Raw genomic sequence first — 15570 nt, forward strand, 5'->3', positions numbered from 1 at the left:
ATGAGTGGTGTGTATGGAGCCATGGGAGCACCACCGGGAGGATTCGTGGCCTCTATGGATCCTACTATTCCTCCTTCAAGCCAAGGTGTCGATGAAGAAGCAAAAGATGGTGATGACTTGGAAAATGCGGAAGTGTGAGATTATATCTTGCATTTGTGATATGCAAATTATGTGTTGCACTTTGTGTACATTTGAACCATATGTTGTGTGTGCTTTTTTGAACTATGTCATGTTGTGTGTGGTTCTTGAACTATGTGATGTGTGTGTTGCACTTTATGTCCATTTAAACTATGGTAGATCATTTGTTTCATGATTTGTGTGACCATTTAATCTTGTCGAATGCATAGTGTGTATCAAAGTTGTTTTCCATCGGCGCGTGCTGTATTTTGAAGCGCCCGACGGAAAATATTTTTTACGCTCGCGGTATATTTTAGCGCGTCCGGTGAAGTAAATCTTATCACATCGCGCGGTATACCTTTATAGAGGGCCCGCAGCACAGCACCGAAATATGCCGCGCTGGAGATGCTCTAACTAATTTACCTAATCTAATTTTCTCGCTTTGCGTGGCTCACTCTAACCGGTAATTTCAATTAATTAACCATTCGTCTCCACCTTTAAGCCTCGCAATGGCGGAACCCTAAGCTAATCCCGCGCTCCCCACCTCGCGCAGCGCGGATGGACCAGCCGGCGCCGGACACCGGCGGCTGCCTCGAGGTCCGCCTCTTCTACGTGCGCCTCTCACCTCGCATCTCCGGAGCTGCCGCCCCGCCCAGCCTCGCCCTCGCGCTGGCCATCCACCCCGACGGCGGCGAGGCCTCCCCCTCCTCCATCCCTCTCCGCCTCGACCGCCGCGACCCCTCCTCCGGCGAGGCCACCTATGTCTCCACAGCGGCCGCGCGCCTCCCCCCGCCCGAAGCCACTTTCGAGGTCGCGGACCACCGGGGCGCCGCCCTCCTGCGGGGTTCCCTGCGCCGGCGCACTGACTCCAAGGCCGATTCCCCCGCCTGGGCGATCGACTGCGTCCCCTCCGCTGGAGCGGCGGCCTCGGTCTCCGCCTTTGAGGTCTATGTTGCTGGGTGCTGCGCAGGCGAGCCAGCCGTCCTCACGCACGCACTGCGGCTCGCCACCCCTGAAGAAGCTGCAGGCGGGCTGGTTCGACGGCGATCAGCGACTTTGACGGTCAGTCAATCAAAATTCGAGAACATTTATTGCTTCATCTTATACTGATTAATATGACCTACAGAGGAAGTAGCATTGATATATGAACGATTGTACAAACAAAAATGGAGCCTAATGTACTAAATATGGGTAGACTGCATAATGTGGCTGTGTGCTACTTGTTTGAACTATTGATTTCCGCCCAATGACGAGCAAAAGCTTTGATGGCCCCATATATGTGTGGACTTCTCTTCCAGTTCTTGATACGCATGTAGTACTGTAATGTGATATAATTTTGGGCATAGCTGCATTGTCATTTTATCAAATGTAGTGGTGTGTCGTCATTGTAAACGCTTTGCTGGTGCGCTGTGTTTGTGGCTGCAAACTTGCATTGCTTTCCACCTCGATTGCTGGAAATATATGTTGTGCGAGTAATCATGGACCTGTGAAGCTGTAACTTTCTGCGCTTAATTAGCGGCGGATGATATTCTGATGATAGCATCTTTGACTTGTATCCTGGTTTAGTGTGGTATGGTATGATAATAAATATATTGTATGTGGATGGAAATCCTTGCCCATATAGTCTCATTTATTTCTGATTGGCTAGTATAGCTTGGATATTATGATTTCTGGATGCAACTTCTTTCTTTGCCATCTGATTGTGTGTTAGATCATACTTGTAGGTCTCATCTTAAAATGATCATATCAAGTGTCATATCTCTACAGTAAGATAGGAACTGGTGGCCCAGGGATGCTACTATTGTACTTAGTAGCTTGCTTTTCATGTGTATGCTTTCACTCTCTTTAAAATTTGATCAAGTAGGTATTGTTATATCTACTTATATGATTTGATTATCTAACAGTGCAATCAATGCTGCATTCACTTCACAACCAGACCCGTGTCATATGTGAAGGGTTTGAAACTTGAAAGCATTGAGAATTACACTATTAGTTCAGGTGTACTTCCTAATTCTCTCTTTGTAAAGTCTGCGTAGCATCTCTCACAGATACTAGGTGCCGTGGGTTTTGTTTATATCTTGTCGTTTCAGTCTTTCAGATACTCTGATTGCATTTAAGGTTCCCAGAGAGTGCGAAATTATGGTTAAAGTTGGACTATTACAGCATTTGATGTCCTGTTTATTACTGGCATTGTCTTGCCCTCTTGGGGTCTTTGCCGTGTGACTGTTCTTCTTCCTTCAATTGAAACACAATGCTTGGGGAGAATCCTAGTTTTGTTGTTTATTAAATGCCCAAATTTTGGTTAATTAATTTTAGATATGGATCTCTTTGGCAGGCTATGGGTGATGAAGACGACAACGACATGAACATAGGAACCAGGCCATACCCTGAAGGTTGGTACTCCGAGGACGAGGACGGGCAACTTACATGGTTCAATGCTGGTGTTAGGGTTGGCGTCGGGATTGGCCTGGGAGTCTGTGTTGGAGTTGGCATAGGTGTTGGGCTCCTCATGAGCTCCTACCAGGCAACGGCAAGGAACTTGAAGCGAAGGTTCTTCTGAAACTGTCATGGCAAAGACACCCGGCCAGTAGAGACAGCCCATCCAGTACGAGTGAATTGTTGTATAGAGTTGTTGGATTTGCTGTTCGTATTTGCTGTTTGTGTAGAGTTTTTGGCTTGTGTACATCATCGGCACTCTCACCGTGTATAGAACCGTGAAGGTGCTCCCTGGACTTGTGAATTTTTTTTGTCAGGAGCGTTCTCAAGATGCAGGAGCTGCAACAATGGCGACCTTCTGTACACTTACAAATGTAACTGCTATGAGCTGACATTGTTGGAGTTTCTTTTTTTGGGCAACTGTTGGAGGTTTCTCTTATTAAACACTAGCTAGAAGTATGAATCATCACGCAAAGATTTTTTTTTTGACAATCAATACCACATATATTCATAGTAACAAATAGTACATGGTAGAGATACATGAACTGACTCCAACGATTACAAAATAAAGTCTAAAAGATAGTAACAAATCTTCGAGGTCTTCAAATTTTTTCTTCTTCCATAACACAATCTTGTACTCTTCAGAAGGCAGCCAAAGATAGATAACGAACTATAGACCTGTAAATACCGACGAAAGTGCTCTCATAGTTTTTTGAGCCGCAATGCCAAAGTTGTGTGCACGCACGCAACCATTAAAGCAGTCATTCAATATCGGCAAGAGTACCAACACTAGTAACAACCGACTAGCTTTGTCGTCGTCGATGGAGAACCGATAGTACGAATCACCATTGTCGAGGACGTAGCAGCCGAGACAAAAACTACGAGGACAATCCTCCTCGCGGCAACAACGATAAAAAATCCAAAATTGATCTGGGGAAGTAAGATCTGAAAACCCATACATAGAGGATTGTAATCTTTCAACACCACCATTAACGTCGGGAAGGAGATCTCGTTGTCGAACGAAAGCCCGAAGATCACTTATTGCACACGATGCCATCTCTATTGAGGGAAAACCAGCAAGAAGACGACTACCAAAAATCGAACATAATCAACTGAAAACACAACTTTTATTGAAAACTTTACACACGCGAAGTTGACCGAAAGAGGGGGAACCGATCTATGGAGAAGGCTAAAGTGGAGACGGCTAGGATTTTGGAGAGGCGGCGGCTGTCTTTTCCCGTGGAGAGCTGTCTTTTTGAAGGCCTTCTGATTTGCTAACAATTCGGCTAAAATCGTCACGCAAAGATTCTTAATTCACTTGTGGAACGTTTGGTATGTCTGTTGACGAACTTGGTATCGGAGCGAAAAGTTGTAAAGAACGAATCTGACATGGTTTGTGAGAGTGAGTATTTCCATAACGCCTCTTTGCTTGCTGGCGTCGCCTCTGGCATGGCACGTCGGTGCCTATTTGGCCTCTGGCTGGCCAGTGTTGAAGCGGAGTTGGTTCTTGAGTACGTATATTTCACCGGGGAACGAGTCCCGACTTAAATATATTTCATTTAAAGTTGCCTATGAGGCCTCTATGAGATAGGTTCAAATGAACCAGAGAGTATGAGGCTTCTATGAGATAGGTTCAAATGAACTAGAACAACGGAAGTTATATGAGAGGAGAAGAAAAAGAAAAACACACACCAATAAAACACAAGAATTTGAGAAAAATGGCCACCCCGCAAAACCTGGGGGGTGGATCGATGAGAAGACTCATCGTGACCCAGACACAATGATCACAAAGAAGAGCCCGCACGACATGGCTGAGGGACCCAACAACGACACTACACCATCAACGTAGTCGAAGGACAACACGCATCCGAGACCACACTACGCACCGACACCACTTTGTCGTGGGTGTGCCCGAAAGGTCGCACAACCGAGACGACGCCACGACGCATGTGTGCCACCGGATGGAATCGAAGGGCATCACAGAGCATTCTTGAGACATGTGATGGGGCCCAGTGATAGCCGCTTCCGGTCCTGGGAGGCTTCACCGCCTTCGACGTCGCTACCATGTGCCACGTGCGCGTGGTTGATGCTAGAGACGACACATTCATCCTAGAGCCTCCTCCCATGCGAACGAGTTGGGAATAGGGATGGCAATGGGGTCGTTCCTCACAAATTCGTGGAAAATTCATCCATTAGGAGATGGGTATGCGAAACTTTGATTTCCGCTATCTAAAATACGACTATTCATCAATCTAGAGAAAGCATACTTCGTAATCCAATTGGGGGTAAAATATATATCGATTGATTGGGGGATTAAAATTTCTCCCATGCCCGTTTCCAGCTATCCCCCATTATACTAGCGTATACATTAAAAATTGATATACTTTTTATATGAAAAGTGTTGTAATATTGTGTTAGATTTCAATAATATTCAACAAATGATACTAGTTTGTTGTCATTTTATCACATACGTATTACGAAGTTGCTTTTTTTTGTAAAATATGTAAGATCATAAATTACGAGAAGCTAATTGAAATATAGCTTCTTAATAGAGAACCCTATCCCCGTCCCGAATCCAATGGAATGGGGATGGAAAAAAGTTTCCCGATGAGATGAGAAGGCACTCCCCATTGGGGAGCGGACCAGTTGCCATCCCTAGTTGGGGAGACTGGCGTGGGTGCTTCTGCCAGGACGAGGTGGTTGTCTGTGTTGCGGCATGTATCATATCCATATGGGATCCCGTCGGCAGGGAGTTGTCCGCCCCCTTTGATGGCCTTCTATCGTCCTGCTTAATTCCAGCCTACTCTTGGAGTCCTCGGTCGAAGTTATGCCTCGCGCCTTTTTCACTCGCTGAGTCCTTTGGACATATGGTTTATGTGGGTGGCAAGTTTGATGTGTTGGTCTAGTTCTCGGGGTTCTCTTTACCAAAAAAGAAAGCCTTTGCAAATTCATCGCCATATTTGATGCCACTAGCCTTAGGTTGGGCAAGACTATTGGTTGCCTCTTGAAGGCGAAAGCTCTTAGGGGCAAACCCAAGATGGGATCTGACATCTTCGAAGAGCCATCTTTTGAGAGCAAAAGCAACAAGAATGGATCTATAGTGGAGGGTATGTGGCCGCATGATGGTTTGTGTTCAGTCTCTTGGTTGAGTTGTCGAGTCCCCCGTCTTGGAGTTTTGTAGGAGTTGTGTATTGGGAGCATTTTGTCGATCCTTTTGTGGTAGTGGGGTTTTGTGAGGTGTTCACTAGGCCGGTTAAGTTGTGGTTCATCGTTCTTTCTTATTCGTGTTGTGACACTTTTTACCTATTTTTCCCACAAATTAACAAAACAACTCCTTTTCTCAAGTAATGACGAGGAAAAACTTTTGCCTCCACTTATCTTAGTAAGGAAGGGGTAAAGAATCTCTAGTGGCAATGTGGCATACAATACAAGGACCTTTTTTCATATGCATATGCAAATAGTTCAATACCAAGTTCTTATGAAATTTGATAGGTATGAACATCACTAGTTCCATTCAGTTTTCTATTTCGTTATCGTCTGTTTCCAAGGAAACCCTTAGAGCATCTCAAATAGATGATGCAAAATAGGGTAGCCAACAATAGTTTTAAGCATTTGTTTCTTACTTTTAGGGCACCAAATTAATTTTTGTCATACTAGATGATACAATAGAGCACCCATCATCAGATTCAACGGTGGGAAGCGGCGGGAAAAAGTTGTAGATGGCGGTTGAACTGCCCGCGGCAGAAAATTTATTTTAAGTCACCTGACCAGGTGATGCAAATTTGCACACATGATGCAAAAAATTGCATGAGCATATGCATGTTGGAGCAGTTTTTTTTATCCCAAGTGTTGCAAAAAATATCTTTTAAACCACCACCCCTATTACCTATTTCACAAATTAGTTTCCTCGACTAAGATTTAAGAATCGACGTTTAAAAAAAAGATTTAAGAATCGACTACAAATAAAAGAGAGGAAAAGATATAAAAACTTCCCGCCACGAAACCTGGCATTTCCGAAAACGCCCGCGGAACAAAATGCGAAACCACTTGGTTTCCCTCCCCCGGCCCAAAAACCAACCACAAGAAGAGGAGCCCGCTCCCCTCTGGATGCCGCCGCCGACGCCGACGCCGACGCCGACATGACCGCCGCCGCGTGGCCGGTCTGCACAATCTGCTACGAGGACCTCCGCCCGCTCTCCGACCAGCACCTCTACTGCCTCCCCTCCTGCGGCCACGTCTTCCACGCCCTCTGGTCCGCCCTGCCCTCGCCCCGAATCAATTTCTCTTCTTCTGTTCTCCCCCATTCAAATTCTTTCAGTGGCTGGCTAAAGCAGAGGCTTATTGGTTGTTGTTGTTGCAGCGTGGAGCAATGGCTGGAGTACTGCCCTGGCGCGGGCGGCAAGAAGAAGGGCACGTGCCCCATCTGCAAGCGGGCATGCGGCGCCTCCCACCCGCCGACCCGCCTCTTCTTCCAGTCCACAGGCGCGTGCCCCACGCAGGCGTCCCCCCGCTCGTCGCAGGACGCCGACCCGGAGGCGCTCGCCGCCGAGGTCGCGCGCCTGGAGCAGAAGGCGGCGTCCCTTGGCCGGGTGCTCGACGAGCAGCGCGACGGGATCCAGAAGCTTAACGCCGAGGCCAGTGCTGCTGCTACGCCTGCCGGATCTCGTTATCGGGCTGGTGATTTGCGTGGTTTGCTGATGGTTTCTTGGTGGTTCTTGGTACAGGTCGTCAGGTGGAAGGAGAAGGCGGCAGCGGCGGAGACGATGCGGGAGGCGGCTAGGAAGGAGAAAGAGTATGTGCAGCTGCAGCTCAATGTGAAAACAGAGGTGAGGGGATTGTTCAGGTGGCCGGATTTTTTCACCTTTCTCTGCATCCAGACATGGACTGAATTATGTTGGTAAATTCGTGGCAGGAGCTGTCGAGGAGGACTACGGAGTGTGGGAGGTTGCAGGAGAGAAGCCTTGCGTTGGCAAAGGAGCTTGCTGCGCTGAAGCTGTATGCCTATTTTTTGCTTGTATACATTTTGAGACTTCTGAACAGCCTTGCCGGCTGGTAGCTGTATGCCTATTTAGTCTGAAATGTGCACAAATATTTGTGTTTGATGAGTGAAATGTATCTGTATTAATCTCCTGTCAATTAGGTCGACAGACATGAACCTTCAGGAGGAAGAGATCCTAAAGCTGGCTTCACTGGGTAACCATGGTAATCTTGAGAATGCTGTTGACGTCCTGAAGAGATCGCTTGCTCTTCGCAACAGGTATATTTAACTCCAGGGATTTGTTGCTTTTTTTTTTGTTTTGTCAAACCACACCTAAATGTGTGCCATTGTATTAGAAGAAATCACAAAAATGGTGTCGGTCTTGCAATGAAAGCAAAGCAAACAAAAAGACCCGAAACACCAAACATAAATTATAGTCAGTATTTCAGCTATAATATAGACTGTCCTTTAGCATTTTAGTTCCAATGACAGGTTGTGGAACTTTGGATTTTTTAAGGAAGTGTAAGGTCCTCAACATAAACGATAGTTAGTATTTCAGCTATGAAGTGGGACTTGTGAGTTGAGACAGTTTCAGTTTTTCAGCTATCAAGTGGCAGTTGTGAGTTGAGACAGTTTCAACATAAACAATAGTCAGTATTTAGCTATGAAGTGGGAATTGTGAGTTGAAACAGTTTCGATGCTCAGCCATTACCAGTATCAAATGAATTACATTAGATGGTCAAATAATGCTCCGTTCGGGAGTCAGTTCCACACAGATTAGACAAAGAAGCAGCGATTTTGTTAGCAGTGAATTTTAGCGCTTTCTGGCGAATAGCTCCTTTTCTCTGTTATACTGGATATTGCCACAACTGAAATTTTACTTAACCTGATGAAGCCAATTTTATTTTTCTTTCCAAAAGCTACGAGTACTCTTTCATTCATGCTTGGAGAAATTAGTAATGCATTTTTTTTCTAGGAGCTACAAAGATTTGATGGTCCAATGCAATCATCTGGGAAGATCTGAAACTCGCGCTAAGCAGAAGATTGAGAAGGCCAGTGAGCTGATAAAGAAGTTGAGGGTATGCTCAAGTCAACCTAAAATCTGTTCGTGAATGTACATATTTAGTTTGAGCCTTGACCTATGCAAGTAAAAGCAGGCAAGGGTGCTAGACCTTCAGAAGGAACTGGAAGAAAAGGAGAATAATGTCATCAGGGACTTGAGGTCTTCAAAGAAATTTAAAGCAGACCAGAACCAGACAAATCCAGTAAATCCCACTGCTAATAATGGTTTGTCTAGTCCAAGTGCTAGATATGGGAATCAAACTGCGAAGCGTGATGACTTGATGCAGGATGGAAGCAACGAGAAGGCTCACTTGAACCAGTTGACTCCTGAAGCTAAAAATGATCTGAACTTGAAAGACAACATGGACACGAAGTTTACAGATGTGATAGACTTAGATGGTGATGATGACCACCTGATAAAATGTTCTACCAAGCCATTTGGGAACAGTGATTACACTTTGGATGCACAGAATCAGTCCGGTCGTTTTGAACATGATAACAACGAGCCCACGACATTTCGATGCGAGCCTTCCTTTTTGAAGCACACAGTGGCAACTGGGAAATCAACATTTCAGGAGAATATTATGAAGACAAAACCCCAAAACGTTCAAGAGCTTCCCGTTTCGAGAAGCATGAACGATACAACCTCATGGAAGAAACAAGCACTGACAATTGATGCCATCTCTAAACAAGCAACTCGGCTGGCTTCTGGCACTGGACCTCAGCAATTTCACAATTTAAATTCTCTTTCTGGTGAGTTTTTGTATGGTTCAAGCAAATAATTTGTGAATTCAAGTTCCGTATATTTCACATGCATTGGTAAGAGGAGACTAGGGTAGTTTTCAGTACAAGGAATAACTTTTCAGTTTTGCATTCTACAATGCCAGTAAAAAAGAAAGCATATAATATGTGGTTAGTTTTCCAAATGGAATGAAGAGATAAATTTGGAATAATTCTATACAAAGTTACTGGTTCAGAGCCTCCTTTGGTTGTTTCTATTTGTTTTGGATATATATAAACTTTTTATTTCTAGTCAATCTGCTATACTCAATATTCTTATGAAGTGAATACATTTTTGTCTTCAATCAGATGATGATTTTGAAACACCACATGGAAGTACTGGTCTGGAAGGGGCAAGAAGAGGCATTGGCAATTGGTCCAAGGGCATGGCAGCACCTAGGTCTCTAAATGCAAATGCAAACAGGGGCAATCTGATTTCCGTGGGGCCTGACGGGCGCGGGGGAAAGGTGAAAGTCCTGAAAGATCATGGCCGGTTCCAGGTCAGTTAAACTGGTTCTATCATTTGCCTTGTTATTTTTCCGAGAAAATACTCCTGTTCTTTGTCAGACAGCAGAAGCAACTTAACTATCTAATCTAATCCCATGCATCAATCTCCGCAGGGTAGCAAGACTCCAGCACTGTGGCCCAAAGCTCAGCAGAAGGCTGGAGGCAAAAGCGGGCAATCTCAAATAGAGCACTTCTTTGGGAAGAGATGATCCTACTGAAGAATGCATGTTGTGAGGAAATGGCTCCTGAGAACAATCTGCGTTCTGCCTCATGTGGGTTCTGCCATACTCGCAGGGAGAACTGGTTCCAGATTTTGTAACTAGTTGATGCTACGCCATTGGTACTAGAGCAGTGGTGATAGAAGTTGTACACAATCTCCCAATGGCCAATGCTATGAGAGGACCCTGAACTCCTATCAGTATCAGGTTTACAACACACACACACACTGGCTTGTACTGTGTATTGTTCAGAGTTCAGAAGGAAACAAGGTGCCACTGTGAACTTGATTCACTTTTTTTTTGTGTGTATGGTAACTTGATTCACATGCGAATACATTGTTAAGCTTCAGTTTTATCGCAAGGTTTAAACCTAGTCTGGTTTCAACATTACCTCAAAAGTCTAGTAGCAAATGTAGCAGCTGGCAAGCAAAGCTTCAGTGAGAGAAAAATCAGAAAAGGAGGAGGAAAAAAAAATGTTAAACTGAATCTAAAAGTATTTCTATAATTAACCCTGTAGTTTATTTGTGACTAGTACTAGACTAGGTGCTAGAAGGGTTCTGGTTTGGTGGAGAAGCTGTGACAGCAGATGAGCTGGTCCAATCCTGAGGAGACACCAAACGGGAAAACATGAATCCTCTAGTTGTAGGACTAGGTGCTCAACATCTAGATCCACTGAAAACGATGTTTAGTGGAAAGCTAGACTGGCTGCTTTGTCTTATCCCCTCAGAAGCACACAGCAAGTTCCCTTACTCAAAAGTCAATCAAATTTGAAGTGCTCACAAAACTCCATAATTCCTGCACGACACATGCTCATTAACTAGTGCCATTCCAAGTCATGCACGTATCTCACAAGAATTTGAATGAACTTCATATGAATCAATTCATTTCTTTCATGACCGAACAAGAATTCTCGTGGTTGTTGGGAAACTAGGATGTTTCTTAGTGAAGGAGGCTGATTCTAGGGCCTCTTTGCCTTGAAGATATTTTGTAACAATTCAGAGGATTGAAATCATCAGCTGTATGATGGTTGTTTTATCTGACGAGTCATATAGGAATACTAAAAGAATTTCTTTAACCGACATAATATCATTGATAATATTTATTATTTAATCGACAAGAAGCTTAGTGGATGTACAACCTAACCACCCAGATTCAAATCTGTGTGGACACAAATTTGATCTTTTTAAATACTTACATCATTTCTTTTATTTTTTTAGTCGACCCAAACCTTTTAGAAAGAGTCCTTTGATTTTCCATGATGCAACCAAACAAACCATAATACCATAGGATTGAGAACCAATCTGTGATTGGATGGTTAGGAGGGTAGTGGCATTCCCAGACCACCAGAGTTTAAATCCCAGGTTTAACACTTTGGTGTCTCATAAAAAAATCGAAATATTCTTTAGTGGGAGGCGACATTCGCGTCAACAACGAAGTGGTGACTTGTTCAATCTTAAGATTTTTTTTCGCGAAACAAAATCTTTACTATTAAATTGGAGTTGGTCGTTTGACACTCAACGCGTTTGATGGTCGTCATTGGGAACATCCTGTACGTCCAATCAATCTCACGGTCTCCGCTTCGTCCAATCTAATTTTAGGCAAGTTACCCCTCCTTCCCTATTCGTCCAATCTAATTTTATGGCAAGTTGCCCTTCCTTTCCTTTGTCAGCGCTCACGGTAGAAATTAATTATAAAAATTCTCAAGAGCTTTCCATGATACGATTTAGCCCTCCTCATCTCCTACCAAAATTTCTCAAATTAAGATTTAATCGTTGCCTACATCTCTCTCTGGGACTAATCACACTATCATATCGAATCTTAATTGCCAAATTTCTGACCTGGTGATCTCAATTGCCTAAACCACCATGCTTGTCTCCATCTCCCGACCATATCAGCATCGATCAAAATCCTCCCGATCCGCCATGGCACCATTTATTACTCCTACTCCAGGCTCCTGAGGATGATTCGGCTTTGTCTCAGGCTGCGGCCATGGGTTGGACGGGCCGGTCCCGCGACCCCCCGCACCATGTGACTTCCCTGTTCGTGCCGGAGATTTTGGCTTCCAAGCCAAAAGCCGACTTCAAGCGTCGGCTCGGGAGATCGAGGGGACGCGCCAAGATCGACCGGCTATGCGCGCGCCTCGCTGAGGAACCACCCTGCCGTCTACCGAAGCTTCGTCATGCACGCCGTGGTTACTTTGTGAGTTGCTAAAATCCCGCATCCAAACGAATTTAGTTCTACAAAATCTTGTGGTGCTATGTGATTTTCCAAAATCTCTTGGTCCATTGACATACTATTATCTTATACCAGGCCATCTCAGCCTCATTATTTGCAATCTACAGGAGGAGAATAGTGCCAGCGATCTTTTCTTTTCTCTTCGATTCCTGATTTATTCATGGAAAGGGTGCAAAGTAACAAGCAATGATCATTATTTTGTCCGAGTGAAACTCCAGGTTTGTTTGAATTATGGGTTCTTGAGTATCTACATTGACTTCAAAATAAGCTTTTTTTTTTCCAAAAACCTGCACTGTAAGTCTATTTCTTTGGTTGCTCCATTTTTCTTGCAGTTCGAACTAAAATATAAAAAAATCACTAAGGAGAGTACATCATGGTATGGACAACAATAATGAGGCAAGAAATCAGCCTGATCAACGAGTAAACAGGGATCCTACGGAGAAATGGTACATATATTGGTTTCTCAGCACCCGAGTCAGTGGTGCTGATGTTTCCACCTAGGATCCTATAACACTGATAATATTATCAAAACCAAGCAATACTAATAATCCTTGCTATTGTACCGATGTATATTCAATTTCAATTCTCTCATCTACATTGCTTTTTTGTCTACACTTTTATCAACAATTAATAAGATTTCCTTTTAGTTTTAGTTTAATCTTAATGCATTATGTATCCTCACCAGGAATCAATCAAGTCTAAATTAACAAACTGATGCTTAATACAAGGCCAACCACAGGAGAGGAGTAGAGAAAGGTGGAGACGGCGACACATTGTTGGCGATCATGCCGTCCTTCCTGTGACAAATCGGAGGAGACGCCGGCATCCAACCACTTGGGTAAGGCGATGAACACAAAACCATTTTAGCTCAGTGCTTACCTCTTTCATTCTTTTTTTCACAAATGAACTACAGACTTTGGAATCATGAGAAAAACTCTTGAGAATTAATTGCAGATAAGTTACTTCTCTTGTACAGGTCGCTATCATGTTACTCCTGCTATGCAGTCTACCAACTTCCTGTAGAGGTCCACGCTTTCTATATGGATGTGAGACTACAAGATTCTTCTGGTCAAGGATTTGGTGTTGTTAGTTTCTTGTTTCCTCACATTGTCTTTGTTTTTCACCAAAAATATCTAAATTTAAACACATTCGATTATTAGGCTATATTCAACTGTACTTACCTATTGGGATGCATGAATATGGAGTCTGGTACTTCATTATGTCTATCTCTCCCAGTTGACCGACAAAATGTTGAAGGTTTGGAACTCCCTAACATAAGCTCATGTATTAAATAACCATTGTGGTATAATACTGTTGAAGCTGTTGTTGTTTGCTTGATTGTTGTACTTAATACATATAATTTTCAATGACCCAATTATGAATGATGGCGTAGACCAACTGAGATGATTGATGTTCTTCTTAGTATAACATGTTAGCAATTTCTATTCTTCTTTTTCTATGACAGACGGTAGTTGGTTAAAGATTGTAATCATCTGTTTGGTATCATTGCTTAGATTGTGCCTTTCTTCACTCTAAAAATTACGAATTTACTTGATGTGAGAAAAAATGAGTGCAAAAATATCCTATTTGCATCATTGAATAGGTTTTCTCTTAGTAGTTTGTTCTTAGATATTTTTCTTGTTTACTATTGTGAGTGAGCCTTAATCCGATCGGTTGCGCATGAGCTGACTTCCATCTGCAGTCGTAGATTCATAAGATATTTTTTTTCTTTCTTTGACCTGCATAGCTTGTATCAACTCTAGGTGATTCTGCCGTGCAATTGCATGATTAAGTTCAAGAGGAATTGTAGTAGGCTCCAGGTTTCATGGCAGAAAATAAATGTGAATTATTGGTTGGCCTTTCATTGTCTAATAGAAACTATGGGGTGATAGTTCCTATTTTGAGCAGCTCTGTGTTCTCTGACCAATCTGCTGCATCTTGATCACCTGCAGCCGACCAAACTCCTCCACCCGAGGTGCGCCACCTATGTTGGCCTGCTCGACCACCAGTGTATTGCTCAGGAGGTCTTATCCCTTCATTTCTCTTTGATTTGTTTTATGTCCATGATTTGTTCAATTGATTGCACTAGCAGATGGTAATTTGAAATTTTGTTATGTTTTCTTTTTGCCATGAAATAGTTTGCAGATTTTTCATTTAGCAATCTTGGTCCAACCAATTTATTTGGAATTGGTACATGTTCCGGCAATGGACATGGTTAACAACCAATAAGTTTGTGTATCTAAGAGTTAATCTGCAAAAATACAGAAGTATATTTTTATAAATTATTTCTACAATAGTACTTGATGGTATTTAAGTAATAATTAAGTCAAGGAGAGTTTTCTTGAAAAAATAGAAAATGAGCAGTGAGTCCACACGGGTTGATGACGCTTTTATGTTATTTTGCCACAAATATAGGCTCTTCTTTATTTAGTTACTAGCATTTTGGATACATGAAAGTTAAGGGTGCGTATAAGACATGTCTGCTAATTAGTTTCTTCCATTTTTCATAGTGGTGGGTTGTTAGATGCAGAGGTTGACATGTTTCTAGATTATAGTAAGTAACTACTTAGAGCTCATGAAATAGCAAGACTATTGTCAAAAAAGTTGATAGCGATAAAGTTAAATTTAATGAGTTTCTAAAGAAGCGTTCAATCTAACGATTGCAAGGACCACCAATATGGCTTGTGTTCATAAAATTGGATGATAGTTATGATAAATAACTTTTAATTTTTTTTTGGGTAAAGTAGTGACGCATAAAGGTGGAGGTGCAACCATGACAAGCTTAGTTCTTGTTCAATTGGCTAATCTGATAAACAAGGGCTCAAGTGAGAGATGAAGCGTAACAGACCAACTCCTAGATCTCACAGCCTAGCGCGAGCTTCAACATCGCAAGGGCAATGTGTATGAAAGCTATTACACGAAGCGGTCTTCAGGGCTTCAGGATACATGTGAAGTGGAATCTTACTTAATAAATAATTATATAACAGATGATTGTTGGATTATTTATTTTTATGCATACGATGTCAAATTATATCATTTCATCGAATTGCATTTCAAGCAAAGAAGTATCTTCCAATTTCTGGAATTTGATGTAGCTCTTTGGACATATCTGAATTTTTGTAATATTATCCTTATATGTTTGTCAAGAAATAAATTAATAAGACCGTAGCAACGCACGGGCATTCAACTAGTACTCCTATATTATCACTTGGACTTGGAACAATATATATTCCAGTA

General features: G+C 42.8%; 2 protein-coding genes across 2 annotated transcripts; both read left to right on the plus strand.

Moving 5' to 3' along the window:
* The first annotated feature begins 614 nt into the window (after positions 1-614).
* LOC124682882 (uncharacterized protein At1g01500-like) lies at positions 615-2697 on the plus strand. The gene is made up of 2 exons (XM_047217492.1): positions 615-1179; positions 2453-2697. Exons 1-2 carry the CDS (start codon positions 676-678, stop codon positions 2675-2677), a joined length of 729 nt encoding a protein of 242 aa, XP_047073448.1. The 5' UTR covers positions 615-675; the 3' UTR covers positions 2678-2697.
* Positions 2698-6692: 3995 nt separating this feature from the next.
* On the plus strand, positions 6693-10089 carry LOC124682883. Its single transcript, XM_047217493.1, has 9 exons — positions 6693-6805; positions 6914-7187; positions 7278-7379; positions 7466-7548; positions 7694-7810; positions 8508-8610; positions 8689-9346; positions 9683-9873; positions 9994-10089. The coding sequence occupies exons 1-9, from the start codon at positions 6693-6695 to the stop codon at positions 10087-10089; spliced, it is 1737 nt and encodes a 578-aa protein (XP_047073449.1).
* Positions 10090-15570: the final 5481 nt, after the last annotated feature.

Source organism: Lolium rigidum, chromosome 1 (genome assembly GCF_022539505.1).
Source record: "Lolium rigidum isolate FL_2022 chromosome 1, APGP_CSIRO_Lrig_0.1, whole genome shotgun sequence".
In the NCBI taxonomy this organism is placed as follows: domain Eukaryota; kingdom Viridiplantae; phylum Streptophyta; class Magnoliopsida; order Poales; family Poaceae; genus Lolium; species Lolium rigidum.